Source organism: Mustela lutreola, chromosome 6 (assembly GCF_030435805.1).
Source record: "Mustela lutreola isolate mMusLut2 chromosome 6, mMusLut2.pri, whole genome shotgun sequence".
Classification (NCBI taxonomy): domain Eukaryota; kingdom Metazoa; phylum Chordata; class Mammalia; order Carnivora; family Mustelidae; genus Mustela; species Mustela lutreola.
The window spans coordinates 101,919,497-101,936,559 of NC_081295.1; the positions used below are offsets into that span (position 1 = coordinate 101,919,497).

General features: G+C 36.5%; 1 protein-coding gene across 1 annotated transcript in view; it reads left to right on the forward strand.

The window, feature by feature from the left end:
- HCRTR2 (hypocretin receptor 2) overlaps window positions 1–11,942 on the forward strand; it is a 109,237-nt gene extending 97,295 nt beyond the window's left edge. Inside the window, exons 5-7 of the mRNA XM_059178285.1 lie at window positions 4,229–4,449; window positions 7,266–7,387; window positions 11,465–11,942. Coding sequence (XP_059034268.1) covers window positions 4,229–4,449; window positions 7,266–7,387; window positions 11,465–11,694 — 573 coding nt within the window. The 3' untranslated portion in view covers window positions 11,695–11,942. The remainder of the gene's footprint in view (window positions 1–4,228; window positions 4,450–7,265; window positions 7,388–11,464) is intronic.
- The last annotated feature ends 5,121 nt before the right edge of the window (window positions 11,943–17,063 follow it).

Consider the following 17,063-nt stretch of genomic DNA (forward strand, 5'->3'; position numbering starts at 1 on the left):
TTTTATCTATTTTTCTGTTCTTCTTGTACTGGCTAATGTTGAGTAGAAACTCATATTTTAATGTTGAGAAAAGACTTTGTTGTTTTTTACTCAGTCTTAAAAGAAAGTGTTCATCTTTTCCCATTAGGTAGGATGATAGTTGAAGACTTTTTTATAGATGCCCTTTACCAGGTAGGTAAAGTTTCCTCATGTTACTAGTTTACTGAAATTTTTATCATGGAAAAGGGTTGAATTTTTGAAATGCTTCTCCTTTATTTATTGAGATGGTCATATTTTTGTCTCTTATTCTGTTAATATGATACATTGATTAATTTTTGAATGTTAAATCAACACTGAATTGCTGGAATAAATCAAGTTGATTTATTGAGTGAATTTTATTATCCTTTTTGCATATTGCTAATTGATTTGATAATATATTTTAAGGAATTTTTCATCTTTGTGTTTTCTTTTGTTGTTATGTCTTTGATTATTAGGATATCTGTAGTATTATAAAATTATTCAGAAAGTATTATTGTTTCTTTGAATTTCAGAAAGAGTCTGCATAAGATCGATATTATTTATTTTGTACTATTTGACTGAATTCATTAATGAACCTATCTGGGCCTGGAGTTTTTGTTTAACAAGGTTTGGGATCATAGTGCCAATTTTGGTAATCCTTAGTGTCAGTTTTGGTAATCTTTGTTTTTCAAGGTATTTATCCATCTCATTTAAATTTGCAAATTTATTCATTATTCACAATATCCTCTATTCTTCTTTTAATGTATACAGCATGTTTCCCTTTTCTTAAAAATCAATCCTAGTCACAAACACAGTTTAAGAAAGGGCAGGTTTCAAGGTCCATCATTTACAAGATATCTCCAATTCATGATTGTGGCAAGACCTCTTCCAAGATGTATTTTTGTATCAAAGATTATTTTAAAATTCATTTAAAATAGTGGAATAGGGACGCCTGGGTGGCTCAGTTGGTTAAGCAGCTGCCTTCGGCTCAGGTCATGATCCCAGCGTCCTGGGATCGAGTCCCACATCGGGCTCCTTGCTCGGCAGGGAGCCTGCTTCTCCCTCTGCCTCTAGCCTGCCACTCTGTCTGCCTGTGCTTGCACTCTGTATCTCTCTCTCTCTCTAACAAATAAATAAAAAATCTTTAAAAAAAAAAAAAATAAAATAAAATAAAATAGTGGAATAAAAGTGAAGTGTGTGTGTGTGTGTGTGTGTGTGTGCGTGCGCATGTGTGCACACACACGCTTTACACAGTTGGATTGTTGAGCTCTTCCTGAGATGGCAGGGGAAGACCTTTCTAGATGGACAGCTTCCCAGGCTGGATTTCTCAATGCCCTTTAGTATGATTATTATTTCATGTAACTAGGCACATACTTAAAAATTTGCTGTCTTCCATAACACATTGTGTTGAAGTTTATAAATGGAAACCCTACATCAGAATGGGAAAAGATGAGCTCTGCAGCCAGACAGAGCAATTCTGACTTGTTAGATGTAGACATGGATATTTTAACTTTTAATGTCTGCTTGATCATCTATAAATAGGGTTTATAATAATCTACTTTTAGGAATGCATTAATAATTACTCAAGATTATGCAGAGTTCCTGGTGCTCAGTTACTCTCAGCGATTTCTGTTATCATTAGGTTGACCTTCTCTAGACCTAGACAACTTATCAATGGGGACATTTGTGGGTTTCCTCAAGATGAATTCAGATTAAACATCTTCCATCCTTATTTAAATCATCATCTAAAAGAGGACGTTATCACTAATTCTATTTGTTTGTGTTTAATTCTGGTTGCATGCTTCCTGTGGCAGTTTCTCTTTATGGGAACTTTGTTTCTGAGGGTTGAAGAAGTAATTAGATGCAGGATATTATTTCGTTCCTTCAGGGGAGCACTGAATAAGAGAATTTCTAAAGTTTAAATGATCTCTCAGAGATCATTTAGAAAACAGTTCAAGATCATTTAGCAGACATTTATATGGTTACTCATGCTACAGTTTTTCTGGAACTTTCTAGCATCCATTGCAGTTTCTCCTCAATTATTTTAAAAATGACTATTTAAAAAGAGACTCACAGAGGAGAAAGCATTCTCTGTACCCCCTCCGCCCCCAACCAGTAACACAGAGAAGAAAAACGTAGAGGACCACCACTACGTGAAAAAATCAGTCTACATAAAAGAACACAAAGAGCCAGAAGAGAGATAATTTGTCACATGTTTTTCTACATAAGGGCAGGTTTTCATTAACTTCATTTGTTTCTTTTTGAGAGAGAATAGTTATGGCTAAAAGAGGCTCCATATTAATATGTGTAGAAATCAAAGTAAAATTCTGCTTGCAAAGATTATCTAACACACCTGGATCTTGTGATGTATAAAGCAGCAGAGTCCCTCCAACGTGTGTTCTGAGAGAGCACAGGAACACATGGGTCTGTCCTGGCCAGCAGCACGGAGATAAAAGCAACAGTTGAATAGTCTCAACAAAGAGGACCACGGAGTCTTAGAACCAACACAGGGCTATGGTGTGCTTGTTGGCACATTTTCCTCTTAAAAAATTATGCATGCTGAATTTTATTGTTTTGCTCACTAAACTCTATCAATCTTCATGAGCTTATAATTAAGAAAATATTACACTTGGAAGGACTCCCTGCTATTATCAAATAACTTTGAAAAGAAATGGAGAAGTACAAGTTGTTTAACTGTTGTTACAAATTCCAGCCATATGAAATGTTAATGTAAGACCACAAGGGATTCTCACTGTGTTTGTATGCATTTTATTTTTTTAAGTTTATTTTAAAGATTATATTTATTTGAGAGAAAGAGAAAGAGTGAGTGTGAGCTCCAGTGGGGGAGGAGTAAGGGGAGAAGGAGAAGCAGACTCCCCACTGAGTAAGCCTAAGGGGCTGGAGGGCTGGATCCCAGGACTCAGATCAGGACCTGAGCTGAAGGCAGAGGCTTAACTGATGGAGCCACACCCGGCACCCCTGTTTGTATGCATTTTAAAAAGCCAGACTGGAACACAAAATGAGTTTCAAGCAATTTTCATAACAATAATTAGCAAGGATCAGAGAATATTTTATTTATTTTTTTATTTGCTTCACTCAAGGTTTCCACTGACCAAACCTGAGAAACAGAATCTAATAAAAAGCGCTAGGTAGCGAAGTCCTATCTGTCCCTCTGGCAGCAGATGGCAGTATTGATGCATGAAAAAAATCTTTTCAGGTTACTTTCGCAATTACCTGTTAACGTTTCCCCTCTCTAAGGTGAGGTATCTGAGCTGAACCAGAATACCTAATCAGATTATAGGATGGTTGTCCTGTTACAGCTCTTCTTTGCCAGCTTTATTTCTCTCTCCTTTTAAGTAAGAGTTGGCTTTTGTTGTTAGTTTGCTTGTTTTGTTTTGTTGTTAGGAGCAGTTTTAAGTTCACAGCAAAATGGAGCGGAAGATACAGAGGTTTCCCAAATGTCTCCTACCTCCACTTATGAAGTACCACCCCATTATCCATATGCCTCACCAGACTGATACATTTGTTACAAGCGATGAACCTACATGGACACAGAATCATCCAAAGTCTATAGTTAACCTAAGGGTTCACTCTTAATGTACATTCTATGGATTTAGACAATGTTTCCAAATGTATCATATAATGTATGATGACATGTATCCATCACTATGGCATCATACAGAGTATTTTCACTGCCCCAAGAATCCTTGTACTTTGCCCATTAACCTCCCAACACACACCCCCACTACCTCCAGGCAATCGTTCACCTTTTTACTATCTCTCTGATTTTACCTTTTCTAAGATGTCATATTATTGTAGACTTTATGGTATGTAGTCTTCTCTTTTGGCTTTTTTTTACTGAATAATATGCACTTAAGTTAACTATTTTTCCTGGCTTCATATCTCATTTCTCTCTTTGACACTGAATAATATTCCATTGTCTGGATGTACAACTTCTCTTTCATAAAGAGATATCTTTTCCATTTGCAGCTCTCTTTAGACCTTGACAAAAATGGGATTTCAACTTCCTTCCCCCCCAAACTCCTTTTCAGTACTCAACTGTATTACTCTAGAACATACTACACTCAGCAGACATTCTTGGGGAAACAGGCTCTCAAGCCTCCCCAGGCCACAGGCGTTCAGAACACTCTCCTTCCTGTATCTTCTAGTTGCTTCTCTGAAGTGGAACTTCCCTGAGTCAGGTGGCAATAAAGATCTCTGCTCCCTTTAGATCCCTGGAACATCATCTGTAGTTCAGAGAAAGTGGAAGCCCCTGCAGCCTGCTTCACAGCCTCGAGGGCCAGGACAGCAGACCAAGTCCAGGATTAGTGCTGTGGCCGCTGAAATAAAGCAGATCCGAGCCAGACGGAAAACAGCCCGGATGCTAATGGTTGTGCTTTTGGTGTTTGCAATTTGCTATCTACCAATTAGCATCCTCAACGTGCTCAAGAGGTAAAGTTCATCTATTATTTGAAAATAAATTTATTGGTTCTTAGTGAAGAAGTTTTTTGTCTTTTTTAAAAAATTTTTTATTCTTTTTTTTTTTTTTCCCTCCTTAAGCCAGAGAAAAATCTAAACCCTTTGCCTAGATAGTGTCAGGCCAGATAACTCATTGTGTTGTTGTTCCTAACAGGTAACTGAGACAGCCTTTTAGAGTGCACAGACCCTACATATACTTGTCCGTGGAAGTTCTCTGTTGAATGGCAGACACAAAACAGATGTTCCCCTGACGACTTCAAGCTAATTGCTGAGTCTTAGATGGAGAAAAAGTTCTAATGCAAAAATAAATAAATAAATAAATAAATGAACAAAAAACCCAGAAGCCAAAAGCAAAACAAAACAAACGAAAAAAAAACCTCATTTACAGCTTGAAGTTCTGTTTTGATCAGAACAAATGGGGTTTTCTAAAGCTTTGTTCTCATACATAGGGAATTATGACACAATTCTATCTAAAAAATAAAAAAAAAGATAGAGATCTTTTTTTAGCATTCTAGTTATACTAATTAGTATATTAATTATACTAATTATATTTAAAAGGGTATTTTTTCAGAAGGAAAATCAATGTATAGGGGAAGGGGGAAAAAAGAGCATTTGTGAGTGCACACACAGGCACGCACACACAAATGGAATCAGGGCTCATACTTCGTTTTGAATCTTTAAATAGAACAAAGCCATTTCCTCAAGTCACTGACTGAGTCAAGAGCTCAGGATGACTATTAATAAAAATTAGCATGTACCTTTTCAGTGAGAGAAAATGTGTTATTTGTTAGGCTGCAGATACAATGTTAAGTTAAAACAATGGACTGACAGGAACAGCCAATGCAGGGGCTGTGGTATACATGAACTTCACAGCCAGCCAACTTTATTGGGAATTACCATAACTGTTGCAAACGGACAGGCCCCAAGGTAATAGTAATTTTGTTTATAATAGGCTTCAAACTTAAACTAGGATTGCTCCTCTCACTTTTCCCTGATTCAGAGTCAATATCATATTCCTCACAGCTGGAGACTGGAGAGCAGCAGCTTTGGCCAGAGTTACACACTAAAGGTGGTATAACCAGCTGCAAAGATTTCTCATTCTTCTTGGCCCTTGTTTCTGATTGCTAAATAAGTCTTCCAATGGAAAATGAACTTTTGTTTAGTAGTATTGTTTAGTACAGATGCAGTCTAAAAGGCATGAGATTTTCAGCAGCATGGGGCCTTGAGATAGGTACTGGCTCACAAGAAACTGTAAGCTACTTTGCCCTCCATAGCTCTTCATAATTTCAGTCTTATTTTTCTTGATTACACAAATCCCATACGAATTTATTCTGTTCTTGGGCTAGATGTTGTTTTCTATTCTTAAGAACCTTTTAAACATGCTATGATACTGAATGATTTTCTCCTTTTTTTTTTTTAACTCTTTGTACTTTTATGGAACTCAGTCTAAATTCAACAAAAGTCAGATTTACTTCTCTCTGGATTGCTCATTGGGATTCCCTGCATCTCGCCACTTAATGGGTTCTTACCTAGTTCCAAATATCTACTTGTCTGTAATAGTTCTCTTCTTTTTAAGTTAAAGTCCTCCCTTTCCAATGAAAATAAATGGCTAGGAAGAAAGTCTACATTAAAATATTTTCAATTTTTTAAGCATTCTGCTCTTTTCCACAAGACTTGAGAAAAACACTCCTTTTCTTCAAATTCTTACCTCTGTGTTTGCCCTTGTAGGTTATGCTTGTATTTCCTTTAGACATCCCTAAACTCTCCATTAAAACAATTTTTTGCCTGACTAGTTAAAACCAGCTTCTTTAAAGCAATTCTGGTTTGTCTAGGATTTCAAAGATATATTATGCTAGAGGGTCAGAACATACTATTAATTCTATTTGTCCAGGTTAGTCCACTCCATATCATATTTTTGTAAAACTCCAGTACTCCACGGAGGATCACTTCATTCCAGAAATGCATTTCTATCATGGGCACTGTCATGTAATCAAATACAATCAATGGTGCAGGATCGTGCAGGAAATGTGTTATCATCTTCAGCCTGTAAAATTTATTGAGTAGTTAGTTACCAGCTACCTGATATTGGCTAGTGGATTGAATTTGAAAGATGAGATATTTCTGAGCATGGAACACATCTTAAAAATGATGTTTAAAGGTAAAATAATGAAATATTTTTCAGAGTTTAAAATAATAAAAATACTAACACTCATGTATTTTAAGAAGTTACCAGAATTTTGCCTACAGAAAACTAGTTTCCCTCTGACTGTAATGAAGTCCCAGAATTCAAATTTCAAGAAGGCTGGGAAAATGGTAGTTGAAAAAAAAATGTGATACTTTGATCAGTGCACAAAGGCAGGTAGGAAGAAAGACTCAAAGACTGCAGTTTAGGAGGCCTTTTAAATGACACACAAAATGGAGTAGTAACAAACATTGTTCAGTTGTATTTAGAAACGAAACAAAAGAAGGGACATAGATATATATTTGACTTCTGCTCTCTTACCAGAAATAGTATTGCATTTGTTGTTTAAAGGAAAGAGATCATTCCTGCTTGAATTTGCCTTTGACTTGCTAATTGTGCCATGGAGATTTTGTTCAGGTACCAACATTTTTCTAAACCCAATATGGCACCATAAACCAGTGCCTGTTGCAGAGGAGGACAGGAGTTAATTAGGCAGCTTCCATCAAGGGCTGCATTCACCCAGGAATTTCATTATTTGAAATGTACTTTTCAAAATCACGCTGGATTTCCAGTGATTGCTTTTTGTTTTGTTTTGTTTTTCTTACAGAGTATTTGGGATGTTTACCCACACAGAAGACAGAGAGACTGTATATGCCTGGTTTACATTTTCACACTGGCTTGTATATGCCAATAGTGCTGCGAACCCAATTATTTATAATTTTCTCAGTGGTGAGTTTTCAACTGTTCCTTCCATGTAAGCCACAATCCTTACCAAGGATGAGGAATCAATGACCAGAAGGTTTTGAACACTCTTGAAATGTGTGAAGAGCTTAATTGCTCTACAATGAGATTCCCCCCCCCACCCCGATCTAATTTGACTTGAGGTTTTGCCCTTATGAGAGGGAGCACATGTTACCTGACTCATCAGAGAAAATCATCTAAGGCATTTTCCCACCAAATTTAAAAGAAATGTTGAGTAGGAGGAAAGTGAAAATTGTGAGAATTGAAGAACACAGAACCCTGTTTGCCATACATTAAATTTATGATTTACCAACCTGTAAAATAATTTTATCTGAAAGTAGTACAGACTTGCTATATTATTTCCTTTGCCAACACTGAGATTGCCTCACTGAGATTGAATTGGAACCCTTCCACTTTTGGGTATTTTTCTACATTTACATTTCTCTTGTGAGTAACATCTCTTGGGGTTATCTCAAGATTTCTCACTGACCACAAAAAATGACTTGACTTCTAAATAACATACAAGCTAAATGACACACACAGACATACATCTGTAACTGATTTAATCTTTCTCAGTGTATGAAACCAATGTAATTGTAAAAATCATTTAACTAATTGTTTTATTTACAAACATTTTGCCTGACTGACCTTTAGAATTGTGTTTTAATTAGCTACATCTATACACTGTCATCTTCTCTAACCAGTTGGCTCTTTCTGTTTCATTGCTATCTCCAAATATATGATAATTTTAGCAATTCATTTTACTGTGTACTTAATAAAGTATGTGTATTTTCCAACTTCATCTTTGGCCTTGTAGGTTATATGGGTTATTTTAAAAAAAGGAAGAAGAAGGAGAAGAAGAAGACAAATGACCAGTTAATTAGATTTTTTTAAACAATTTTCATTGTTTTTTCCTCAATCATGGCGTATATACCCTATATATAAATATGTAAAAACCTGCTTTATTTCACCTTTCAGAGACTCAGGTGATATAAATGTGGGGTTTGTTTTGTATTGAATTGCCCTTTTTCTTGCCTTCCCCTGCCACAGCCAGCACCTGTCTCCAGAATAAAGACGGCATTAGATCGGAGATAACCAGAGACAACTCACTGCTCATGTGCTAGGTTTGAGGGACCATGTGGAACTGTGGCTTTGGAAGCAATGAAGAAGCTGTTGCCTTGGGATTAGAGATGACTAAAGCCCTGAGCCTTGCACTAAGCAGATCAAACTTCCTAGAAAGTTACAGGAAGAAGTGTTTGGAGTCAAGGCCACAAGTTAAAGTGCACTTGTGGGGTGGGTTAAGGCAGGGAAGGTGGCTGGAACCTGTGGAGACCTGGGATGTGCCTGCAATTGTCCAAGTCCCTTGAACATTCACTTCTCATGTGTAATTACTCAATCACCTGCTTTGGTGATAGAAGCTCAGAGAAGAGAAATGATGATTCCCCATCCTGTTCATTTATCCTTAAAAAGGTGACTGTTTCATTTTCATACTTCTCCAATTTCATGTTAGTGATTTAAAGGCAAGAAATAACTTCTAAAGTAGGTAATTTTTTTCTGTTTTGTTTTGTTCTGCCTCATGCAGATTATGAAACTTTAAGAAATTTTCTATATATGTTAAGATTTTTTTTTTCCTAGATTCTTTGTTGAACTGAGTGTGTCAGTAGACCAGTTTCTTCAAAGTCCAGTGCAGGGGTAATTTCTGCACTGTCGTGGCCATATACAACACAGATTTCATCATTTTTGAAATTATTAAATACCTCTGGACATCCTACTAATGATCACTTTCTTTACAGCTATCTGTAAAAACCCACAATCGCAAATGAAGAAGGTTTGACTCTAAAGAAAAGAAACCAACTCCAAACATCATACATGAAAATCAGTTACATTATTTTATGGAAATACCTTATTGTGTCAAGAGTCTACCAAACTTCCAGTAACCCAATTTCCTCTTCCGATTTCCCCATTTTTGCAAAATATTGTACCTCATTGTTGGTTTGGCTCAAGGGAGCTACTGGGTTATATCTTATTCATGATTTGTTGAACCCTATTTATATGTAATTCTTTTTTTTTTATAATTTTTTTATTTTTTATAAACATATATTTTTATCCCCAGGGGTACAGGTCTGTGAATCACCAGGTTTACACACTTCACAGCACTCACCAAATCACATGCCCTCCCCAATGTCCATAATCCCAACCCCTTCTCCCAAACCCCCTCCCCCCGGCAACCCTCAGTTTGTTTTGTGAGATTAAGAGTCACTTATGGTTTGTCTCCCTCCCAATCCCATCTTGTTTCATTTATTCTTCTTCTACCCACTTAAGCCTCCATGTTGCATCACCACTTCCTCATATCAGGGAGATCATATGATAGTTGTCTTTCTTTGCTTGACTTATTTCGCTAAGCATGATACGCTCTAGTTCCATCCATGTTGTCGCAAATGGCAAGATTTCATTTCTTTTGATGGCTGCATAGTATTCCATTGTGTATATATACCACATCTTCTTGATCCATTCATCTGTTGATGGACATCTAGGTTCTTTCCATAGTTTGGCTATTGTGGACATTGCTGCTATAAACATTCGGGTGCATGTGCCCCTTTGGATCACTACATTTGTATCTTTAGGGTAAATACCCAATAGTGCAATTGCTGGGTCATAGGGCAGTTCTATTTTCAACATTTTGAGGAACCTCCATGCTGTTTTCCAGAGTGGCTGCACCAGCTTGCATTCCCACCAACAGTGTAGGAGGGTTCCCCTTTCTCCGCATCCTCGCCAGCATCTGTCATTTCCTGACTTGTTGATTTTAGCCATTCTGACTGGTGTGAGGTGATATCTCATTGTGGTTTTGATTTGTATTTCCCTGATGCCGAGTGATATGGAGCACTTTTTCATGTGTCTGTTCGCCATCTGGATGTCTTCTTTGCAGAAATGTCTGTTCATGTCCTCTGCCCATTTCTTGATTGGATTATTTGTTCTTTGGGTGTTGAGTTTGCTAAGTTCTTTATAGATTCTGGACACTAGTCCTTTATCTGATATGTCGTTTGCAAATATCTTCTCCCATTCTGTCAGTTGTCTTTTGATTTTGTTAACTGTTTCCTTTGCTGTGCAAAAGCTTTTGATCTTGATGAAATCCCAGTAGTTCATTTTTTCCCTTGCTTCCCTTGCCTTTTGCGTTGTTCCTAGGAAGATGTTGCTGCGGCAGAGGTCGAAGAGGTTGCTGCCCGTGTTCTCCTCAAGGATTTTGATGGATTCCTTTCGTACATTGAGGTCCTTCATCCATTTTGAGTCTATTTTTGTGTGTGGTGTAAGGAAATGGTCCAATTTCATTTTTCTGCATGTGGCTGTCCAATTTTCCCAGCACCATTTATTGAAAAGGCTGTCTTTTTTCCATTGGACATTCTTTCCTGCTTTGTCGAAGATTAGTTGACCATAGATTTGAGGGTCTATTTCTGGGCTCTCTATTCTGTTCCATTGATCTATGTGTCTGTTTTTGTGCCAGTACCATGCTGTCTTGATGATGACAGCTTTGTAATAGAGCTTGAAGTCCGGAATTGTGATGCCACCAACGTTGGCTTTCTTTTTCAATATCCCTTTGGCTATTCGAGGTCTTTTCTGGTTCCATATAAATTTTAGCATTATTTGTTCCATTTCTTTGAAAAAGATGGATGGTACTTTGATAGGAATTGCATTAAATGTGTAGATTGCTTTAGGTAGCATAGACATTTTCACAATATTTATTCTTCCAATCCAGGAGCATGGAACATTTTTCCATTTCTTTGTGTCTTCCTCAATTTCTTTCATGAGTACTTTATAGTTTTCTGAGTATAGATTCTGTGTCTCTTTGGTTAGGTTTATTCCTAGGTATCTTATGGTTTTGGATGCAATTGTAAATGGGATTGACTCCTTAATATCTCTTTCTTCTGTCTTGCTGTTGGTGTAGAGAAATGCAACTGATTTCTGTGCATTGATTTTATATTCTGACACTTTACTGAATTCCTGTATAAGTTCTAGCAGTTTTGGAGTGGAGTGTAATTCTTTTTCCTTTCATTCTCCCTGGTTTGCCAGGAAAGTTTCGAGAGGAATTTAAAGCTGCGTTTTCTTGCTGCTGCCTTGGAGTTCATCATCGCCAGGAGGACCGGCTCACCCGGGGCCGAACGAGCACAGAGAGCCGGAAGTCTCTGACCACCCAGATCAGCAACTTTGACAACATATCAAAACTCTCAGAGCAAGTTGTACTCACCAGCATAAGCACACTCCCAGCAGCCAACGGAGCAGGGCCACTTCAAAGCTGGTAGAATTTTCATTCATAGGACAGGGATATCTGGGTAAAACTATTCTTTTTTTAAAAATCTCTGTACACACAAACTTTACTATCCTAATGATTTGAAGCTAAAATTACTTTGTGGAAATTTTTAAAACAATTTCCTTTCTTTCTTTCTCTTTTTCTTTCCTTCTTTCTCTTTTTAATCTATTACTCTATGGAAATAAAAAGAAAAGTCAGTTTAAAATAATTTCTCAACTTTTGATTTAAACATGTTAGAAGTTTGACTTTCAACTGAATTTTAGGCTATTCACTTTTAGCTTTATGTATTATAATTTGTGTCAATTAAATGTTTGCATATTTTTAATTCTAATTTTTATTTTACTCGCTCACTTTCAGCTTGGTTGCAAAAAATTACCAAGAGTAATCCAATGATTTTCTTTTAAAAGAAGTAGCAATTACTAACTCTGAATTAGCAACAGACATGTTAGCTGATTTCATAGTTTAAAAAAAAATTACAAAAGACTGTCATTATGATGTGACATCTGAAAGAATATTTATATATAAAATAGCATATTATATTAGATAATCAAAAGCTATCTTTCAAAACTATTCAAAAATATTTACTATTAAACTTTAATTTCCATTCATTTGATCACCCATTTACACAATTTTCTCAGGTTTGTAACCTTACCGTTGCTCACATTTCTCATCTCAACATATGGCCAGTAAGACTGTATTAACATAACAATTTTGGAGTAACTACAAATACTAACAATCTCCATCTCTAAGAAAAGACTTCGATATTTGAGAATATGGTAGAATTTTTTTATGGGTAGAACCCATAAAAATGTCACAGTTGGCCTTGCTGAATTAAATTAAGAATGCAATTTACAAAGAAAAGGAGTTGTGGACTACTATGTCACATATGGGGACAGTTACTACTGTCATGGAGATGTGATGATAAATATTTGCATTTATTTGAACTTCATAAACATTAATCAAATACAGGCACCCACTGTGCTAGGTGCTGGAGAATGAGGTAGGGACGGATGTACACGTGCCTTCACAAGAGCTCTCAGTTACTGAGGGACACATGTTGATAGAGTTTACAGGACAGCAAAGCATTCTGGGGGGCAGATTCAAACGTGGGTGGAGCAGTGAAGCAACCAACAAGGGATGTGAGCAGGAAAGTTGTCCTGTTTTGTTTCTGATTCATTACAGTGACATGGTTGATGTCAGCAAATTCCGTGCAGGCCTGCAGGTGGTTAGGAGGGAAGTGCTGGCTCCTGACTCACATACAAAGGACTAGCCACTTGGCGTACTTTGTATAAGTGTGAGAGCTGTGATCCAAAGCACTGAGTATTTCTACCTTGTTCCCTCCTCAAAATGCTTCTAATTCAAATATTCACTTGAAAACTGAATTGAAAATAAGAGATGTTCATGAAAGTTGCTCTTCTTCTCGCATGACAGCAACAGGTGTCCTTATTTTATCAAAACAAAAGATGTGGAGCATAACATTTAAGGAAGATTTGTACAGACCCTAAAAATTATCTCATTCATTGCCTGCTATTTTCCAACCCATCACTTTCCAAAAGAAAACACAAGCAAATTGTCCACAAGTCATTTTCCTGTTTTAAAATTGGGGGCTACCTTGTGCTTTTTTCCTACTCAAAGCAAAAAACAACCCTCACAGACAAGGTTTATTGAAATTATCTTGCTAATTATCAGAAAGATAATGACAAAAGCAAAGTGTTATAACTCTCCCCTCCTTTCCCCTGTACATTTGAGAACTTTCTTGTTAATGCTGCATGAGAGGAGTGTTGTAATATTCAGAATGTGAGGGGAGCTAACATCTTAAACAGTTTGAGGATCCCTTAACTAATACTGATAATATGCCTCAATGCCTAAGTAGTATCAGAGAAAAAGAGCTAAATTATAGACTGTAATATAGTCTAGTTCTTTATCATTTAAGGAGAGAGATTGAAGGACAGAGAGAAAGAGAAAGAGGCTCAGAATGACTGCCTGTTAAGAACAGACTCAGAAGTCAAGATGCCTTTGCTCTAAATGATAGATTCTCAAAATGCATTTTCTGAACCATCAGCATCAGCCTCGCCTAAGAGATTACTAGACATGCAATCTCAGATCTGCTGAATCAGAAACTTTGGGGGTGGCACTCAGGACTCTGTGTCTTAACAAACCCTACAGGTTTTCCCAAAACATCTGGAAATTTGAGAACCCCTGCTCAAATAACCACCTGGCACCTGCTAATTAGCCCACGCAAAATTAAGTATTTTACTGCACAGGTATCTGCCACAGGGACCATTGTCATCACTCCTGTCAACTTGGTTGGAGGTCTGAAAGAAGAGCCTGAGTATGAATGTGGAACATCACTCAGTATCATCTTATTCAAAGAGATAGTGGTTTATGAACCAATTGTTCTGCATGAACAGCACAGTGTGAGAGAAGACTGGTTTTAAAGCACTTGTGTACTTTTACGGATACCTGGATGACTTGAGTTTCTAACTAAAACTTTTAAAACTCCAATTTTACTTACACTGACTAAAAGCTAAGTCTTGTGGGAACAGATAGTTTCTAAGAATGATCATTGCCTGGAAGGAAAACAAATACACACCAGAACTTGCAAGAAACCGTGTTGATGGAATAGCAGACTGTATGCATTGCTTTCAACATGTGAATTCTGGAGCCCTTCTGAGAGGTCTGGATGGGGTATGGTTACCTTCCTAGGACAAGTGGTAAAGAAAGAGTTGTCTCCAAAGCCTGCCAATCTTATGGAGCAAAGCATCAACTTCTCACCTCATTATGTGTTAATAACACAAATGAGAGACTTCTTATGAAAAGAATGTGTTGCAACTGTTTTATTTTCAACATAGAATATGCATCTGTCTGTTTTGCTATGTTTTAAAGATTTAATGTAAAATGTCACTAGCGTTACTGAAATTTTGTTATCAATAAGGATGAGATCATTTTTTTGAATAGAGAATCCATTTGAACTTCATTATTTCTGCATTTCTCTAAACCCATGAACACTTTGATATTCTAATTCATTCATTCTTGGCAAAAGATGACTCCTAGTTTTTGAGGAAAATGACTTAAATGTTCCAAGGCTTGGATCATTTCCTTGATATCAAATAACTTTTACAAATCATTGATGAATTAATTGCAAAGTGTTAGGCAGTGATACTGAATTTCACTCCCAGTGTGAATTGTTTTATTAAAGACAGAGGTAAATATGCTTGTAAAATGTGGTCTGAATATACATAAACCTGAAATATCAGAATGACAAATACCCAAACATGCGTATGGACACAAATTTTGAGGAGGGCTATTACTGTTTTAATGCCAGTATAATAATAATAGAATCTCTCATGCTTGATATAAATCAGAATAGTAATCAACTATATTGCAAAAAAAAAATCTGGTTAGTCATTACAACTTAGAAAGTTTTTAAATCCCAACTAATTTTACAACAGACAACTTTTCTACTCTCTACAAGTTACAAAAAAAAAAAAAAAAAAAAGTAAATTCCATTAGGTTATGTACAATTGGTTTTCAAATGGCATGAAGCAAAATACTGATTTTTTAGAGATAATATGTAAACAAAAATATTGTCAATTTAAGTCTATTCTACTATTTTATGTACCTCAGAAAATGAAGAGCAAAGGCATGGAAAACATTGTTATCTCCCCAAATTCAAAGAGAATTGTTTTCTAGAATACTGCTGCAATTAAAGAGGGAGCAAAAAACTCCCTCTCATTTGCCACGTATTTTTATTCTCTTAAATTTGCTTTATACTGTCTGGGGTTAGAATATCTTTTAAGTTTTTTCTGAAATGTATTTCTATAATTGTTCTATCCCATGTGTGTAATATTATGTCACTTGTTTAACAGTTATCTTATACATTTCAGTTCTTTGTGCCTGATTTCCTGTGTGTTCATGAAGAAATTTCTTATAAAATCCGATGGGACTACACACCGACTATGAAGGATGCTCGTTATGTACCTTTTCAGTAAAAACCATACTGAGAATTCTATAATCTCATTCACACTGCCCTCTCTATTGTATGAAAAATCTCGCTGTTGTTGATTTGAGACATTGGATATTCAGTCATAACTAGTGTCAGATCTCTGCAGTTAAGGATTAAATTAAGCCCTCTAGTGCGGTACTTAATGATCAAAATATTTTTCCCAATAAGTTTATATAACCAAGGATAATAATGATGTAAAATGTTTTTAAGGTTGTTTTTAAGAGCAGGTACTAAACTAAGGATGGTTAAGATTAACAAGAAATATTTCATTAAAAATATGGTAAGACACTGACATGTATCATTAAATTTTGGAATTTTTATCAGAGTCAAGAGATTATATCTTATTCGGATTTGAAGAAAACAGTGACCTTGTGATTTTCCATTTATTATTAGACTAATAAGTATGGCATTTCCATAATTATGCAAATTTTTTCTTGGTCATTGTATGTAAAACTTTTAGGGCTCTTTTTAGTTAGTGATAAATTCTAAAATGTATATTTTCTGCTTTTCAAATGATTCTGATAAATGACAGAATCAAATGTCAAAGATTTTTCTTTAAAAGTCTGCTTTATTCACCACTGTTTATTCTAACTTGTATCAAAAAGGGAGCCAAATAACTGGACAGGTAAATAGTTGATTCCATCTAGAGAAATGTGATTTGATTATGGGATGGTTTCTAAAGATGGAGTAGAAACTCTCAGAGTAAAATCCCAAGACTGGCTATTTCATGGCTGAAGGTGTTTTGCTTTGAGAAATCTATCATCGTAGACTAGGGACTTGGCTGCTTCTGCTCCCGGAGTTAGCCCCAAAGAGAGGTAACTCATCCATGCTTTCATCAAGGCCAGTGGCCATGAATGGGAAATGATGATGAGGAAAGTTTCTGGAAGCACTTCTTTGTCCTTGTGCTGCTTTCCCTACTTCCTCCAGCTGTAGTCCCAAGCTAAGCATGAGCAGACCTCCCCCTAACAGCCCTCCTTACCCTACAGAGTTCCCTGACCTTCTTTCAGACTAGCCCCAGACAATAGGGGTGATTCAGTGCCTCGGGTTCTTGTTATCTCTAGAGGTGGACCATGGCAATTGGTTAATTTGAGAACAAATGAAGCAAAGCCCAAGGAAAAAGGAAAAAATTTTGCAGTTTTATATCCAAAAATTACAATTCTAAGCCCTCCCCAACATAAGTTATTTATTTTCTTTCCAGAATATCTATGTTTATCAGTGGCATTTTGGATCTGTGTCAGCTCCCAGTCCAAGCCCTAGCTAAGCTTGCTGTCTCAACTTGGAAGGGATCCCAACTTTGAGACTCTTAGGCCAAGGGCATGGCAGGTCACTAGGGATTTAAGGTCTAAGGAGGTGGT